Here is an 18,037-nt window from a genome sequence, read left to right as displayed (position 1 = left end):
TGAAAAATGAGGCCATGTCAGGAAGGTCAAAAGTGGCCAAAGAGGGAAGGGGTTAAACTCTTGTGGGCACACATAAGACATGCTTCTTACATTGAAATCTGTGTGTGTATCCAACGAGCGTGCTATCAATATATAAATAAGCACAAGACTTCACTTATGTCTGTGGTCTCCAATATCTCAGCCTAAATAAAGTACAGCAGAAATGTTGAGCTTATTCACATGTATTATCTATAACCTACATAACTCTGATATAACTTGTGATATTGGCACATTTTATAATTTTTACTCGGGTAAAAGAACATCTTTCTCCACTGACTAAAGGTTTATGATCTATCTAACCAAAGAAATATAATTGTCACATAACAATCTTTTTCGAAAAAATAATAGTATTTATTTGAAACACAAATTAAATAAATTGGCTCTTCTTCATTTCTCTGGTTTGGATCTTTAGAATTATTATACTGATAGCTAATGATAAATGTGCTTTTTATCATTTTTTATATAATTGAAATTGATAAAAACCCATACCCACCTGGAATATGAAGATCCAAATTCAAAATCGAAAACAAGGTCCTTTATTCGTGACATTTTCATTGTAACACAATAATAAGGACCCGGTGTTTTAACATTCCACCTGACTGGAAGTACATCTAATACAATGGCACGGTCCTCCACAAACTGACGTTTAATTTTGCAATCCATGGAATGAAACAACCTTGATTAAAGATGGTGAGAAATTGAGAAGACATACATTTAGACATATTTTATAAATTTACAATAAAAACTACTCTGAATCTGATTTAAAGAAATCCAGAGAAAAGTACAGGTGACATGAGAGATCCATTGTGACTATGAGGAAAGATTTTCTACCACTGTTACTTTGCTGGATTACAGCTTAAGGCCTTATTCACACGAACGTGTTATACGTCCGTGATACGCGCGTGATTTTCCCGCGCGTCGCACGGACCTATGTTAGTGAATAGGGCCGTTCAAACTGTCAGTGATTTTCACGCAGCGTATGTGCGCTGCGTAAAACTCATGACATGTCCTATATTTGCCGGTGTCAATCGGTGCGTGCAAATAGCGCTCGGTACACGGAAGGACTTCTGGGTGCCGCGTGTGATTCGCGCAACAGTAGTAAAAAGAATGAATGAAAATAGAAAAGCACCTTCTGCTTTTATGTTTGTAAACATAAAAACAAAGTGTCATAATGATGCCGGGTGCGCGAAAATCACGCAGCCACGTACCATATACAGATGCCACACAGAGGTTTTGCACGCACAAAACGTTCGTGTGAATAAGGCCTAAAGGGGTGTTTTACAGCGACAGAGAAACTCGGCACCACTGCGAACCAGCAGTTTTGACGGTGACGATAGTGGGAGCACTGCTTCCCCTTCATCACTCATGCTGCTCAATACTGTGAAATGCTGACACACTTGTAGTGGCGGTTCATAGTACTACAGCCACTTGAGTGGGAAAAGGCTATTCACTTAAAGTCTACGTAAACCTTTGAAAGTGATTTTTTTTTATAAAAATGGCAGTCTGTGTGTTTTTTGCAATTTTCAAATTAGTTTTTATGAAAAATTATTTTTACTTTTTGAGATACAGCTGCTCTGTATTCTGTATACAGAGCAGCTGTATCGTACACGGAATCCTGTGCCTGTCAGGTCCGCAGGACTGACGGGTTCAGTGAAAGCGTGTCTGACACGCAGAATCCACCTGTTATCCATCAAATCTTTTATAACTTAGATGTGATAGATTACAGGTGGATCCTGCGTGTCAGAGACATGCAGGATCCGCTGACACTGAACCGGTCAGGTCCACGGGACTGACGGATTCAGGTCTTAGCGAAAGATACAGCTGCTCTGTTTACAGGATACAGAGCAACTGTACCTCAAAAACTAAAAAGAGTTTTTAATAAAAATGTATTTGAAAGTTGCACCAAACACGCAGACTGACATTTTTATTAAACAAACAAAAACAAAATTCCTTATCTAAGGTTTATACAGCCTTTAAATGGGAGAAGGCTGTAATACTGTGTACCGCCACTACAAGTGTGTCAGTATTTGACAATATTGAGCAGTAAAGCGAATGATAGGGAAAGAGCGCTGGCACTAGCAATACGGCCCCTTCAAAACAGCTGATCTACAGTGGTGCTGATAGTCAGAACCGCACCGATCAGATATTGATGGCCTATCCTGTAGATGTTCTCTCTCTGGAAAACCCCTTTAAATAGAACTTGATCAGACAAGACATAAATTATGCCAAGGACACAAAAAGAAGGATCATGCCAAATGCCATAAACAAAGGAATGCCAGAAAAATCTTAAGGAACGCTAGAGCACTACAACGATTATAAAAGTATAGCTTTGCTCCTGTCAAGTTTAACCCCGTACCGCACCAGGACGCATCGGTACGTCCTGTATTGCAGTGCTTTAAGGCACCAGGACGTACCGGTGCCTCCTGGCTAAAAACTGTCACCCTGTCAAAGGTCAAGGTGACAAAACTGTGCCATCAACTGTTTATGATATTGATCGGCACAGTAAGATGGCAGGGAACCAATCACAGCGGTCCCCGGCCAGCGATCGCTGTGATTGGTCAGTCACAGCAGACTGACCAATCATAGCGCCTTGAGAATGTGTATGTGATGGCGCTGGTTCAGAAGCTGAGCCAGCGCCATCACCGCCGGGTATCGGCTGTCCTATACCCCGCTGTAACGGCCAGGACCAGAGCTAGGCTCCGATCCGGCCGATTAACTCCTTAGATGCAACGATCGCTGCATCTAAGTGGCTTCTAGCCTTTTGGCAACCATGATTAAATAAAAAGTGATTTAAAAAAATCGCATGGACCCCAAAATGGTACCAATGAAATCTACAGATTGTCCCGCAAAAAATAAGCCCTCACACAGCTCCAGTGGAGAAAAACTGCTCTCCAAAATCGAAATGGTGCTCCTTCTCTTCTGAGCCCTGCTGTGGGTCCAAACAGCAGTTTATTACCACATATGGGGCATTGCCGTAGGGGGGCTTTTTCTCATTATTTCCTTGTAAAAATTTAACATTTCTAAGTTGTTTCAGAAAAAAGTAGATTTTCATTTTTACAGACTAATTACAATAAGTTTAGTAAAGAAACTGTGGGGTCAAAATGCTAACTATACCCCTAGATACATTTCTTGACGGGTGTAGTTTCCAAAATGGGGTCACTTTTGGGGGGTTTCCACTGTTTTGGCACCACCTGACATGGTGCCTAAAATGTATTCTAAAAAAAAGGCGGCCCCAAAATCCACTAGGGGCTCCTTTGCTTCTGAGGCCTGTGTTTCAGTCCATTAGCACACTAGGGCCACATGTGGGATATTTCTTAAAACTGCACAATCTGGGGAATATATATTAAGTGCATTTCTCTGGTAAAACTTTGTGTTAAACAAAAAAAAATATTTTCCCTCTACTATGCTTTAATTCCTGTTTAAAATACCTAAAGGGTTAAGAAACTGTCTGAATGCTGTTTTGAATGATTTGAGGGGTCTAGTTTTTAAAATGGGGTGATTTATTGGTACTTTCTAATATATAAGGCCCTCAAAGCCACTTCAGAACTGAACTGGTCTCTGAAAAAGTATCCTTTTGAAATTTTGTTGAAAATGTGAGAAATTGCTGCTAAATGTAATGACGGGGTAGGGAGACAGACAGGTGAGCCCTAATCTACCCGCCACTCAGTCCCTGCCTACTTGCAATGGCCCGTCCTAGGCGACGGCGTACAACTGGGCGACGGTCCCTACGCTCAATAAGTGCACGACAAACAGACAAGGGTACACAGAAGCTAAGGGAAATGGGGCAGTTGCCCGCGGCAACACAGTGAGCAACAAGAGTAGTGAACGAGCCGAGTCAAACCAGGAGTGCACGAGGTACAAATCGCAGAGCAGGAGCGTAGTCAGTAAAGCCAGGGTCAAAAATGAAGCAAGGCCAATAATCATAGCAGGAGCAGCAGAGCCAGGAAACAGAATAGAATCACAGGCAAAGGAGGAGCAGGAAATGCAGGTATAAATAGACAGAGGGCGGGAGCTAGCTCCGTCTGGCCAGGCTGTGATAGGCTCTCCCACTCCTCAGCCTCCCAGCCTGACTGGTAGAAGATCGTGTCACTCTCTCAGACTTAGGAGCAGGTGCAGACTGATTACCCACGGGCGTCGACACAGAAGCTGTGTCTGGCAGATCCTTTACACTAAAGTTCTAAGCCTTGTAACGTTCTACAAAAATAAAAGGACTTTTAAAAAACAATGCAAACATAAAAGTAGACATACGGGAAATGTTATCTAGTAACGACTATTTTGTGTGGTATTACTATCTGTCTTACAAGCAAATACATTTAAATTTAAAAAAATGCTAATTTTTACAAATTTTCTCTGAATTTTGGGGTTTTTCACAAATAAGTGAATATTGTCGACCAATATATCGACCAAATTTTACCACTAACATAAAGTTCAATGTGTCATGAGAAAACAATCTCAGAATCGCTTGGATACATTAAAGCATTCCAGAGTTATTACCACATAAAGTGACACATGTCAGATTTGAAAAACTTGGCTGCGTCCTTAAGGGGTTAAGGCACTGCTTTTAAAATAAACACATAGGAGCTCCTGATCTCAAGTACACAAGGAGAAAACTTCATCAGAGTCTATTCCCCAAAAAGCAGGTCCCAGCCAAAGTTGTAAGAAATATGCCAGTACCATTGCAGAACATACAGATACATGTCAAGTGTATAACAGCAATGACATCCAGCAGCTGACATAGGTTAGATAGGCTTTATTTATTTATTTCTGTTACTTATATAGCGCCAACATATTCCCCAGCGCTGTACAGAAGTCCTTACTTACTGTCCCCATTGGTGCTCACAAACTAAATTCCCTAACGGTATGATTTTTTTGGGGTGTGGGAGGAAATCGGAGTAGCTGGAGGAAACCCATGCAAACTCAGGGAGAACATACAAATTCCATGCATATGTATATAGTATTTTGATTTTGAAAATGCTTTTACACTTTTACATAACATGTCAATTCTGTGCAGCATTGGGGGTGTAATACCCACGATCGCTGACCACTGGCATTTCCCACTTTCCGGCAGCCGCGACCGCAGGCCTCTCAGGACTTGCTGGCGTCTCCTCCTCTAGAGACGCTGGCACACACTGCTTGCTCCTCCTGCTCTGACTCCTAGGGTTCACCTGCAACTGTCCAATCTCTACATACCCGGGACTTTAAAAAGGACTCTGTCCACTTCCACCTTGCCTGAGCAATGTTGTGTCTTCCTTCCGTTTGTCTTGCAAATGGTTCCTTAGTTGTATCCGGTATCCTGAGTCCTGTTTCCCGTATCCAGTATCTGTGTCTAGTTCCAGTGCCTAAGTCGAGTGTCTGAGATGACTTCACCACCTGTGTCCAGAGTCCGTGCCAAACTGAGTGTCAGAGACTACTTCACCATCAGTGTCCGTGCCAAACCGAATGTCCGAGACGACTTCACAATCTGTGTCCAGTGTCCATGCCAAACTGAGTGTCCGAGAGAACTTCACCGTCGGTGTCTGTGCCAAATCAAGTGTCCGAGACTACTTCACAATCTGTGTCTGGTACCCGTGCCAAACCGAGTGTCTGAGACATCTGCGCTACTCCAGTCCAGTGACCTAGCCAAGTCCAGTGTCAGAGACAACCGCACTACCCCAGTCTGATTTTCTAGCCAAGTCTAGTGTCTGAGACAACTGCACTACTTCATTCCGGTGTCCTAGCTAAGTCCTGTGTCCAAGCAACTACACTACTCCAGTCCGGGGTCCTAGCCGAGTCCAGTGTCCGAGACGACTGCGCTACTCCAGTCCGGAGTCCTAGCCACACTTCGTTATCCTGCACAGGCCTGCTTCCCTCTGACAATCTGGCATATACCCACTTCTGACCAGGTACTTTAGCATTACTGACTACATACCTGAAAGTCGTTACAGGGGGAAATTAAACTTTCTCCTATGTGTCCAATACACCATGTTTAATGCTCAATAACATGACTTTAAAAATAAAATATTACTTACATAATATTACATAATGGTGAATCAAGATTATACTTCACCATGTGTCCTGGCTCATGCATGATATTAAGAAGTTGATGTTTTTCTTTTAAATGGTCCAGAGTCTATAGATTCAGGCAAATACTAAATAAACATACTATATCATTCACATTTCTGGAAGCCAATTTAAGAGGAAACTCAGAGATTGAAATGATCAAATATTTCACTCGAAGGAATATCATTATCAGATTCAGTTGCTGCTTTAGTGACACCATTGGATCTTCTTGCTAGAGATTAGGTGGTGTCACTCACCTTGATTGAAGGGCTGATGGTATATATCTATACATGCCACCAGGTACTTGTGGGAGATGGCAACCAAGACCCAATATGATGGATTGTAGATCTCTTGGTAATTTATTTTTGTGACATGTTCGAGTCAGTTAGGAGAAAGCAGTGGGGTTGGCAAGTGAATTTGTCATAAAGCATGAGTTTTAAACATCTATATTTGCATATATGAAATGCATATTAAAATATATCACACTCTAGGTTTGGCATGACAATGACAAATAAGATGATGAAAGAAACAAATATCCAAGGATCAGTCTTTAAAAACAAGCTGGAATGCTATACGAAAATGTCTGAGTGCCGTATCACCATCATCCGAGAAAAAGGTGAGTGTCATTGGCTTACAATTATTGATTATATTGTGTCTTTTGCCGCAGAACCAAGGTGCAAAAACTGCTATATGATGGCATTGTGTGAACACAGCAAAACAAAAATCCCCACACAGGAAATTCAATTTATAAATATAATCATTACCGTATATATCGGCGTACAAGACGACTTTCTACACCCTTAAAAAAATGTCAAAAGTGTGGGGTCGTCTTATATGCCGGATATTGTCGGATATTAGGGATGCACGTTGCAGCCGCACAGCTCAGTATAGTACACATGACTGAGAGCGGGGCTGCGGCTGTGTAATTCAGCCACAGCCCCGCTCCTGAGTCCTGACATATGCGCGCGGGGTCAGCATCATGTGATGCGGCCGGCGCTGCACTAATGATCTGCGGCACTGAAGACAGAACATGGCGGGCGCGCTACAAAACACCCCCATGTTCTGTCTTCAGTGCCTGAACTGCCGCTCATTAGTGCAGCGCCGGCCGCATCTCCTCATGCTGACCGCGCGCGCACTTCCTGTCAGGAGCGGGGCAATGGCTGTATTACACAGCCGCAGCCCCGCTCTATAACGCCGGAGATCAGAGAACCTCTCATCTCCGCCGTTATTCCCGTGAATGCTGCGATCACAGCTGACTGCAGCATTCAGGGGAAAGTGAGAAGGGGGGATGCCCCTGGATCGCGTCACAGGGAATTCCTGTGACGCGATCGAGGGCCATACCATATATGGGCAGACAGCCCAGGGTCTATTGACGGACCCCAGGGCTGTCTGACCATATCTCTTGTTGTTAGGATATACCCAAGTATGTCCTAACAACTGCCTGTGTGCTATCCGTCCACAGGCTAATGTACTGGCACATATCTGATATATGTCAGTACATTAAAGTTTAAAAATAAAGTAAAAACAAAGTATGGTTACATTTTAAAAAAAATACACCTTCACCTTTTTTACAATAAACATTAAAATAAGTCTCAATACATAAAATACACACATTCAGTAATGGCGCGGACAACAATGTTTTTGCATCATTTATGATGTGTACGCTGTAAAAAAATGAAATAAACACGGCTTTCATTCACTTATTAATGTGAGGCGCGAGGTGCGATGAATTTACCCTCCATGTTCCTCACATTAATAGTAATTAACCCCATCATGTACCTCGCCTATCTGCGCATGCGCGAGTTCAAAGAGACAGAGTCCTGGGTCCTGCCGCCGATGGCCATAGTGAAGCGCTCCTGCACGAAATGGTGAGTATATCTTAAATTCTATATTTTAAGGGTAAAAGTTGGGGGTCGTCTTATACGCCCAGTCGTCTTATACGCCGACATATACGGTATATTGAATTCATGTTGAAGGTAAGTTCCCCATCATCCATGTTTTGTAGCCCCCAAATCTCTAGGCTCACCTGCGGAATGTCCTCACCTTCAGTGTGTAGTGCTATTAATGCTAAAATAAATGCAGAGTTTTACAGTGTAGTGTTGCTAGGTTTCATGGTACAAGCAATACGGGGAGGGGTTCTGCAAGATATTACTAAGCTGTTAAATGTTAACAAAGATTTCTTCATAGGCTTAAGTGCTTAGAAAGAAAGAGACCTGTTTACTTAGAAGTATTGGTCTTACCTCAGATTTACTTTCTGGAACTGTACACGGCAGAAGCTGCCTGTACTAGACACTTGTGGTTGCTGTTGACATAAGTGAATGCGGATAATGACACTTTGCAAATGACATCCCGTATGTATAACTAATAATATTTATTCAGTTACAGTATATTTAAGCTTTGGAATGATTCATCCTTTAAATAAATTTGCTTTACTAATTAAAGGCTATGAAAACCTTCAAATGATTTTCTTTTTATTCAATTAAGTTTTGTTATTTTAAGCACTTTTTTAATGGACTTTTATTTAAAAATAATTTTTTACCTTTTACGATACAATTTCCATGTATCCTTTATACGTAGAAGTTGTATCATTCTCTCTCAGCTGATTCAGTCAGTTCACCTGAAGGGTAAGGCTACACCGTGCAGTCATGGTGCGTTTATATTGCGTTTTCAAACTGCAGCAAGTCGTTTTTCAATGGTGAAATGTTTGTTATGGACAGACTGCTGCTATTATATTACAATGTGTTTTTTGTGCACTTAACTGCATCTTCATAATGTCCGACCGCATGCAGTTAATGACCGCGCTGCCAAAGTTGTTGGTGAACTGCTTGCGTTTTTGCTAACAGTTCTGCAATGCCTTGTAATGAACTATATACAGGAAGCCCCTAACAAACTTCAACACGGGTGAAAACTATGTCCATCAATTATTTCCTTTAAAAACGCAACAGAACTGCAGCACTACAGAGACAAAAAAACGCATGAAGTTGACCGCAACAAAACCGCGTCAACGACGCACCGTGTGGCTTTCCCCGAACTCTCTTGTAAGACTGGATCCACCTGATCTCGATTACATCTAAGTTGATGAACTTAAATGTAATTGATTTTGGATGGTTCCTGTGTGTCAGAGACAGGCCGGACCCTCTCTAAGCCGAGCCGTCAGTTCAGATGAACTATATAGAATACACAGAAACTGGGTCAAAAAAGGTTAAAAAAAAAAAATAAAAGTACATTTAAAAGTGCTTAAAAGTACAAAAACCATGATTTAACCCTTTCGTGCACCACGACGTGCCATTACGTCCCGCTGCGGGTGGTGATGTTTGGAGCACGCTCACGGACTGACGTTAAAAAGAGGTGGGCGGGCCCTTCTGACAGCTCATCGGTGCCCCCACAATGCGATCGGGGGGGGGGGCGATGGTTGCCATGGCAGCCCAGGGGCCTGATGAAGGCCCCCCAAGACTGCCTTCACTCTGCCTCTGTTAAGCCCTACCTGTAAAAATGACTATACACTGCAATACATTAGTATTTCAGTGTATTGTACCAGCAATCTAACGATCGCTGGTTCAAGTCTCCTTGAAAAATGTGTAAAAAATAGTGAAATAAAGTGTTCAGTAGTGTAAAAAAAAATAAAAGTTAAAAAAAACCCTCTCACAATTTTCCTCTAAGGTCATGTAAAAAATAAAAACATAAACAAAATTGGTATCGCTGCGACCATAAAAGTCTGAACTATTACAATATAGTGATATTTCATGCGCACAGTGGACGCCGTAAAAAAATAAACATTTTAAAATGCTAAAATCGCAGTTTTTTGGTCAAAACAAAAATGGAATACTACAGCTCATCCTGCAAAAATTAAGCCCTCACACCGCTCAATCGACCAAAAAATAAAAAAGTTATTGCTCTCGGAATATGGTGAAACAAAAAATGTTTTTTTTAACAAAAAGTTTTTTTTATTTTAAAGTAGTAAAATCTAAAACAACCTATATAAATTTGGTATCACCGTAATTGTATTGAGCCACAGAGTAAAGTTAAGTTGTCATTTTTATCGCACAGTAAAAACTAAACCCAAAAAAAACAATGGAGGAATCACAGTTTTTTCCAATTTAAGCCCACAAACAATATTTTCCAGTTTCCCATTACCTTATATGGTACTTTAAATTGTACCAATAGAAACTACGACTCCTCCCACAAAATAATAAGCCCTCACACCATTCTACTGATGAAAAAATAAAAAAGTTACAGCTCTTGGAAGGCGGGAAAGAAAAACGAAAATCAAAAAATGGCTCAGTCCCAAAGGGGTTAATAAAAAAAAAACACATTAAAAGACTTCCATAGCCTTTAAAGCATGAACGCCATTTTACAGTTTAAATATAGATTTAATCTACAGAAAAAGATGCTCCATAACCCCTTAAGGACGCAGCCTAGTTTGGGCCTTAAGGTTTAGAGCCCATTTTTTAAATCTGACATATTTCACTTTATGTGGTAATAACGTCGGAATACTTAAACCTATCCAAGACATTGGGATTTATGTTAGGGGTAAAATTTGGTTGATATATTCAGTGTTTATTTGTGAAAAATTGCAAAATTGAGAGAACATTTTGAAAAAATAGAATTTTTCTGAATTTAAATGCATTTGCTTGTAAAACAGACGGTTATACCACCCAAAATAGTTACTAGTTCACATTTCCCATATGTCTACTTTAGATTGGCATCGTTTTTTGAACATTCTTTTATTTTTCTTGGACGTTACAAGGCTTAGGACATAAACAGCAATTTCTCATATTTTTAAGAAAATTTCAAAAGCCTTTTTTTTAAGGTACCTGTTCAGTTCTGAAGTGGCTTCGAGGGGCCTATGTATTAGAAACCCTCATAAAACACCCCATTTTAAAAACTAGACCCATCAAAGTATTCAAAACCGCATTTAGAAAGTTTTTTAACTTTTCAGGCATTTCACAGGAATTAAAGCAAAGTGGAGGTGGAGTTTGCAAATTCCATTTTTCTTGCTGAATTTCAATTTTATTACATTTTTGTTCTGTAACACAGAAGGTTTTACCAGAGAAACACTACTAAATATGTATTGTCCAGATTCTGCAGTTTTTAGAAATGTCCCACATGTGCATCTAGTGTACTCGTGGACTAAAACACCAGCCCCAGAAGCAAAGAAGCACCTAGTGCATTTTGAGGCCTCTTTTTTTTATAAGAATATATTTTAGGCAGCATGCCAGGTTTGAAGAGGTGTTGAGGTGCCAAAACAGTAGGAATCCCCCAATAGTGACCCCATTTTGGAAACTGTACCCCTCAAGGAATTCATTTATGGTTGTTGTTACCATTTTGAGCCCACAGTTTTTTCACAGCGCGTATTTGAATTGGGCTGTGAAATTAAAAAAAATTAAATTTTTTACAATAATTTTATAATAATTTCTTATTTTCACAGGAAACAAAAGGCCCCATTTTGTTGCCCAATTTGTCCTGAGTGCGGCAATACCCCATTTGTGGTGATAAACGGCCGTTTGGGCCCATGGGAGGGCTCAGAATGAAAGGAGCGCTATGTGTTCTTTGGAATCCAGATTTTGCTGGATTGGTTTTCGGGTGCCATGTCGCATTTGCAGAGCCCCAACGGTATCAAAGCAATAGAAACCCACTAGAACTGACCCCATTTTGGAAACTACACCCCTTAAGGAATTCATTTATGGGTGTTGTGACTATATAGACCCCACAGTTTTTTCACAGAATTTATTTGAATTGGGCTGTGAATGAAAAAAATATTTTTTCCAATAATATATAGTTTGGGCTCACAATTTCTTATTTTCACAAGGAATAAAACACCCCATTTTGTTGCCCAATTTGTCCTGAGTGCGGCAATACCCCATTTATGGTGATAAACTGCCGTTTGGGCCCATGGGAGGGAAGGACCCCCATTTGGCCTACTGGAGCTTCTCTGTTGCTAAGTCATGTATGCAGAAGCCCCTGAGGTACCAGTACAGTTAAAACCCCCAAGAAGTGACCCCATTTTAAAATCTACACCCCTTAAGGCATTCACCTAGAGGTGTAGGGAGCATTTTGAGACCACAGGTATTGTCTAAAAGGTATTGCGCAGTAGATGGTGCAGTGTGAGATTTGCAATTTTAGAATGAGAATTGTCATGAAATTTCGTCCAAAGGTGAATCGAAGCTTTAGTCAATGGAGAAACGCATGGAGAAATAGGTAACTTCCAACATGAAGCCAACAACAGCATTTTCAAATTAGATGGATGTGCCCCATAGTTTTCACTCTGTACCCAATGTTTATGGGTATCCATTCGCCACCACGAAACCAACGGAGACACTAAGGAAGCCATATAATAGTGGTATATGTCGGGTACCCCAACTCCCCCTGCTTTCCTATCTTTGGTTAGCAAGTTATAGGAAGTCCTAGGTTTACGCCCAGCCCAAATATGTTTTGACATTATCTTTTGTATGGAAGTAAAAAATGACCTAGGAACCAAGATAGGAAGAGTACGGAATAAGTACAACAGCTTAAGGAGTAACATCATTTTAAAAGATGCTATCCGTCCTATCCAAGAAATCTCAAACTTAGTAATTCCCTGTGTCTCTAATTGAATAACATTTAACATTGGTATATAGTTGCGTTTATAAAGATGTTTATGAGATGAAGTCATAACAACCCCAGATAGTCTATACAGTCTGCCAATCAAAAGAGAACCTGTTTTTCAAGAAAAAGAGCGAATGTTGAGGAATGTTCATAGGGAGAACCTGTGACTTGGAAGTATTCAATTTATAATACGAGATGAACCCAAATGTCGTAATCATTTCTACCGCTGCCTCAAGAGATTTCTCTGGATCAGAAAGTGTGAGAATAATATCATCAGCATATAACGAGACGGTATGTTCGCAATCTCCTATCTTTACCCCTTTAACAAAAGGAGCTTCCCGTAATGCTTGTGCCAACGGTTCTATCGAGAGAACAAATATCAGAGGAGACAAGGGACATCCCTGCCTTGTCCCATTAGAAATGGAAAATTCGTCTGAAAGAGACCCATTTGTAAAAACCCTGGCTGAGGGTGCAGAATATAGTGCCATAATGGCGGTCAATATGTTGCCACTAAAACCCATATGCTTGGGAACCGAGAACGCATACGACCAACTAATGCGGTTGAATGCCTTTTCAGAATCTAGTGACACCAAAACCGAAGGAATGCCACTAGACTCCAAATAATGTAAAATGTTACTGTAAAGGATCTGCCAGGTACTACGTCTGTGTATACTCCCGGGATTAATCAGTCGACACCTGAGGCCAGACCTCTTAGACTGACACCGGCTCCCACCAACCAGGGTGGCAGGCTCAGGAGTGGGAGAGCCTATCGCGGCCTGGTCAGTCGGAGTTAGCTCCGCCCCCTGTCCATTTAGACCTGCCGTGTTCTCTTCCTCAGTGCTTGTTATTCTTCTTGGATTCCTGGCCCCACTGCTGCCTTGCTCCAGCCTGCTTCTGCCGTGCTTCTGCCTTGCTTCAGTTCCGCTTATCCTGCTTCGCTTTGCCCTTGGCTTGCTTCCTGCTCCGTGCTCTCGTTGGTATACTCCACTTCATCCTGATCCTGACTACTCATTCACTGCTCCGTTTCCTCGCGGCGTTTCGTGGGCTACTGCCCCTTCCCTTGCGTGTTCCCTGTTTGTACTCCCTTGCACTTAGACAGCGTAGGGACCGCCGCCAAGTTGTACCCCGTCGCCTAGGGCGGGTCGTTGCAAGTAGGCAGGGACAGGGCGGTGGGTAGATTAGGGCTCACTTGTTCCCTTCACCTCCTTCCTGCCATTACAGTTTAGTATACGCCTAATATTGTCCGAGGCTTGTCTGTGCTTAACAAATCCAACCTGATCAGGGTCAACCAAATCAGGTATCAGAGGAGCCAAACGAACAGCCAATAACTTAGCATATATTTTTAGGACTGAATTAAGCAATGATATAGGTCTAAAATTTTGTGGAACATCGGAAGTCTTCCCTGGTTTAGGCAAGGTTACTATTAAAGCTGCTTGATTTTCTTTCGGGAAGGAACCTAATGACATAGCCTTATCAAAAACCTCCTGAAGGTATGGGGCAAGAATGGAGTGAAATGTTTTGTAGTAATCATTTGCAAGGCCGTCCGGACCAGGAGACTTATGGAAAGGAAGGGAAGTAATAACCCTGGAGACTTCATCCGATGTTATGGGAGAATTTAACGTCTCTAATTGGTCCGTAGTCAATTTGCAAAGGTTTAATTTAGATAAGAACTGATGAATATCTGATTCAATTATTGGGAGAGAAAAGGGGTCCGAGAGTAAATCATAAAGCATGCTATAATAGTCTTTAAATCTGTTGGCTATACAATTTTCCAGTATCTGTTTTATTTTTCAGGAATGGAATCCTATTTCTAGTATGTTGCACTTTAATACGGGAAGCTAAGAGTTTAGTTGCTTTATCGTTCTGAGAATAGTATTTGGCTTTCATCTTTTTTAGATTATTTTGATATCTAAATAAAAGAGAGGTACGAAGTTGTTGTCTAAGATTCGAAAGATGATCTATTTGTGCCTGTATTTGCTGAGCTTTATTAAGTACCTCCAATCGTTTGATATCAACAAGAAGCTTGGAGATCTGTTCATTCCTGTAATTTCTTGTCCCTATGCCCCAACTTAATAAACGTTCCCCGTATGAAAGCTTTATGTGCATTCCATAGAATGTACGGGTTAGATACGGAATCAACATTAGCCCCAAAATATTCTTTTAAATATGTTGGTATTTCGAGTGCGTCATAATGTAAGAATTCTTCTCCATAAATAGGTCTGGTTAGTATTATACCTCTCCTCCACCGTCAGTGTAATGGCGGCATGATCCGACCATGTGATAGTTTCAATTGTGGAAGCTTGAGAGATCAACAGACTGTCTTTATCTACAAGAAACATCAATTCTTGAATATGTTTTATGTGCTACTGAGAAAAAAGAATAATATCTCTCCGTGGTATGATGAGTTCTCCAAACATCATACAACTCCCTCTGCCACAGTACTTTGCCTAACGATCTTTCATTTCCTCTGGCAGAAGAAGTTGTATCCACCGAAGAGTCCGACACAGTATTAAAATCCCCACAGATTACAAGTCTCCCCTGTTTGACCTTATTTACTCGTCTCAAAAGTTTATTAACAAATCTAATTTAGCCTTTGTTCGGAGCATATATAGACGCTATGGTATAAACCACATTATTGATGCAGCAGACCAATATAAAAAAATTGACTCAGAGGGTCTGAGACCTCAGTGATAAGTTGGAATGCAAGAGAATCCCTTATAGCAATAAGCACCCCTCTAGACTTAGATTGATAATGGGCCTGATAAATAGATCTGAAATTTGGGTGTTTCATCCTAAACGCGTCTTTCTGAACATGGTGATGTTTTCGCTGTGCCACAAAGATGTCCTCTTTTGTGGGTTATTGAACCCTTTTACATTTAAGGAAAGAATTTTAAGTACCATTATAAAATATAGCGAAATTGATATACTTTAAGGATATACCTAGTATGAGGCGAACTGACAAAGTGCACCCATCATATATATTGGCATAGCAATGCACGATCAGCATATCTGAACATTGTATCATACCATGTGGAAGAACATACAGACAATAAAACAGAATAAACATGAGTAAACGTGAATATGCAATTAATGCCCTTACGAGCATAGTAACACAAAGGTATAGCATAATAGCTAACCAAAAGACTTCGGGTGTAGAGAACATTGTAGAGTACCGAGTCTGCATGAACTAGCAAACTGGATCACCTGAGATCAAGGTTAGGAACCTCAAATCTTGTCCCGTCTCCGAGGTTTAACAGACTGCCATCCATCCGATACTTGTCTTGGTGGTTGTTGCTGTGAAGAAGACGCATTCAGAACTCGCAAGTCCCAGTTGCGCAATAAGGCCATGCCTCCTTCCACATTTCTGACAATATGAAGCCCCGTTGTTTCTGGAAATAATTAGCCGAACTGGAAATCCCCATTTATACACAATCTTGTTCTCTCTATCGAGACTGAAGTAACCTCAATTGTTGATGAAGTTGAAGTGTTGCCGCTGATAGATCCGTAAACATCAATAATTGCAGATAAGGCTCCGGTAGTTTCCCCATCTTTCTTGCCGCCGCCATTAAATTTTCTTTGGTCTGGAAGAAATGTATCCGAACCAACACATCTCTAGGAACTGACTCCTCCAAATGCTTAGGGCGAGGAACTCTATGAGCTCTGTCAATCAGTATATCAGATGGTAAGCACGTGGGAAGAATAATCTTAATGAATGCCTGTATAAATTTCTCCAGCTCATGTGGGGCTATACTTTCAGGTATACCCCTAAATTTGAGGTTGTTTCTTATCGATCTGTCCTCCAGATCCGCCACTTTGGTACGGAGAAACTGCACCTCTGAATCTAACTGGTAGTGAGCATCAATCAAATCATTGTGTGAGCGTGCAAAATCTCCCATCTTAGACTCCACAACATGAACCCTCTGATCCACCTCCTGAACAGCCACGTGAATAGGGCTAATCAAATGGCCAATGTCAGTTTGCAATGAGTGTCTTAAAGCTTGCAACATATTTTTCATGATGGAGTCCGTGAGTGCCTTACCAGAGGTAGGAATACCATCGAATATATCTGAGGACTCCAGGACCCCCAAACTCAGAAGATCATCGGGCTTGTAGCAGATGGCGATGCTGGAGCAGATGAGGAAAACTCCCCGGAGTGGCGTCTCTGAGGTAAGTCAGTGTCGGCATCCCTCACAATCCTTCCACTCTGTCCCTGATCAGACGGGAGAGGCATCACTGGAGGACATGGAAGCGCTGAAGTACTGCGTCTCGGCAGTGCCGGTATAAGACTTTTGTCTAGATGACAGGGCGGGATCATGGACAACAAGGAGCTAACAGAGGAGCCAGCGTCCGCGCCATCTTGGCTCCGCTCCGAAGTTTGAGAGAAGTCAAAATCCATCAGCTTCTCCGGTTCGGGCTGAGGCTTCTTCTTCTTGGGCATGTTTCCCGTGTCTTCGTACAAAAGTATGACTGTTTTGAGGTATTAGAGATATAATTAGTCGCTATAAATGATCTCAGGCATCGGAGCTAAGCACTCATGCAGCCATCCCGGTCAGCAGCCAGGCCACGCCCCCTACATGCGACTTTTTGATCACTTTTTAATCTAATTTTTGTAGGGCAAAGTGACCAAAAAACAGAAATGCTGGCATTGTGTTTTTATGTTTTCTTTTTTACGCCGTTGACCGCATAGAATAAATAACATAATATTTTTATAGTTCAGGTCGTTACGGTCGCGGTGATACCAAATATGTATGTTTTTTTTTCAATAATAAAGGACTTGATAAGAGAAAAAGGGCGATTGTGTTTTATTTTATTACTTGGAACTTTTATTATATTTTTTCTAACTTTTTTTACACTTTGTTTTAGTCCCACAAGAGGACTTGAAGGTCCAACTGTCTGATTTATTTTTGAATACATTGCACCACCTATGTAGTGCAATGTATTAGATCTGTCAGTCGTTCACTGACAGCAAGCCGATTAGGCTGCTTCACCTCCAGGCAGGGTCTTATCGGCTTCCGTAATGGCAGAGCAGGAGGCCATTGTTAGAACTCCTGTTGCCATAGCAGCAGTCGGCAGCCCTGCGATTGCATGGCAGGGCTGCCAATTTGCTACCAACCACTAAGATGCAGTGATCGCTGCATCTAAGGGGTTAATGGCAGGGATTGGAGCTAGCTCCAGTTCCTGCCATTACAGGAGGGTGTCAGTTGTAACATACAGCTGTCATCCATCGCTGATGACGCCGGCTCAGCTCCTGAGCCGGAGTCATCTTGCTTTCGGCAACAAAGCCTTTTAGGCCCAGCCCCCAGGCGGGGCCTGGAAAGCTTCCATACTGGGCAGACCGAAAGGCCAGTATTAGGCCTCCGATTGCCATTGCAGC

General features: G+C 41.6%; 1 protein-coding gene across 1 annotated transcript in view; it reads right to left on the bottom strand.

The window, feature by feature from the left end:
- The window catches only part of LOC142749454 (uncharacterized), a 168,645-nt gene that overhangs the window by 148,528 nt on the left and 2,080 nt on the right, over positions 1–18,037 (bottom strand). The window contains exon 2 of the mRNA XM_075857511.1: positions 533–715. Within this exon, the coding sequence (XP_075713626.1) occupies positions 533–702 (170 nt within the window). The 5' untranslated portion in view covers positions 703–715. The remainder of the gene's footprint in view (positions 1–532; positions 716–18,037) is intronic.

Source organism: Rhinoderma darwinii, chromosome 3 (assembly GCF_050947455.1).
Source record: "Rhinoderma darwinii isolate aRhiDar2 chromosome 3, aRhiDar2.hap1, whole genome shotgun sequence".
Taxonomy (NCBI): Eukaryota; Metazoa; Chordata; class Amphibia; order Anura; family Rhinodermatidae; genus Rhinoderma; species Rhinoderma darwinii.
This window is presented reverse-complemented; position numbering and strand designations above follow the sequence as displayed.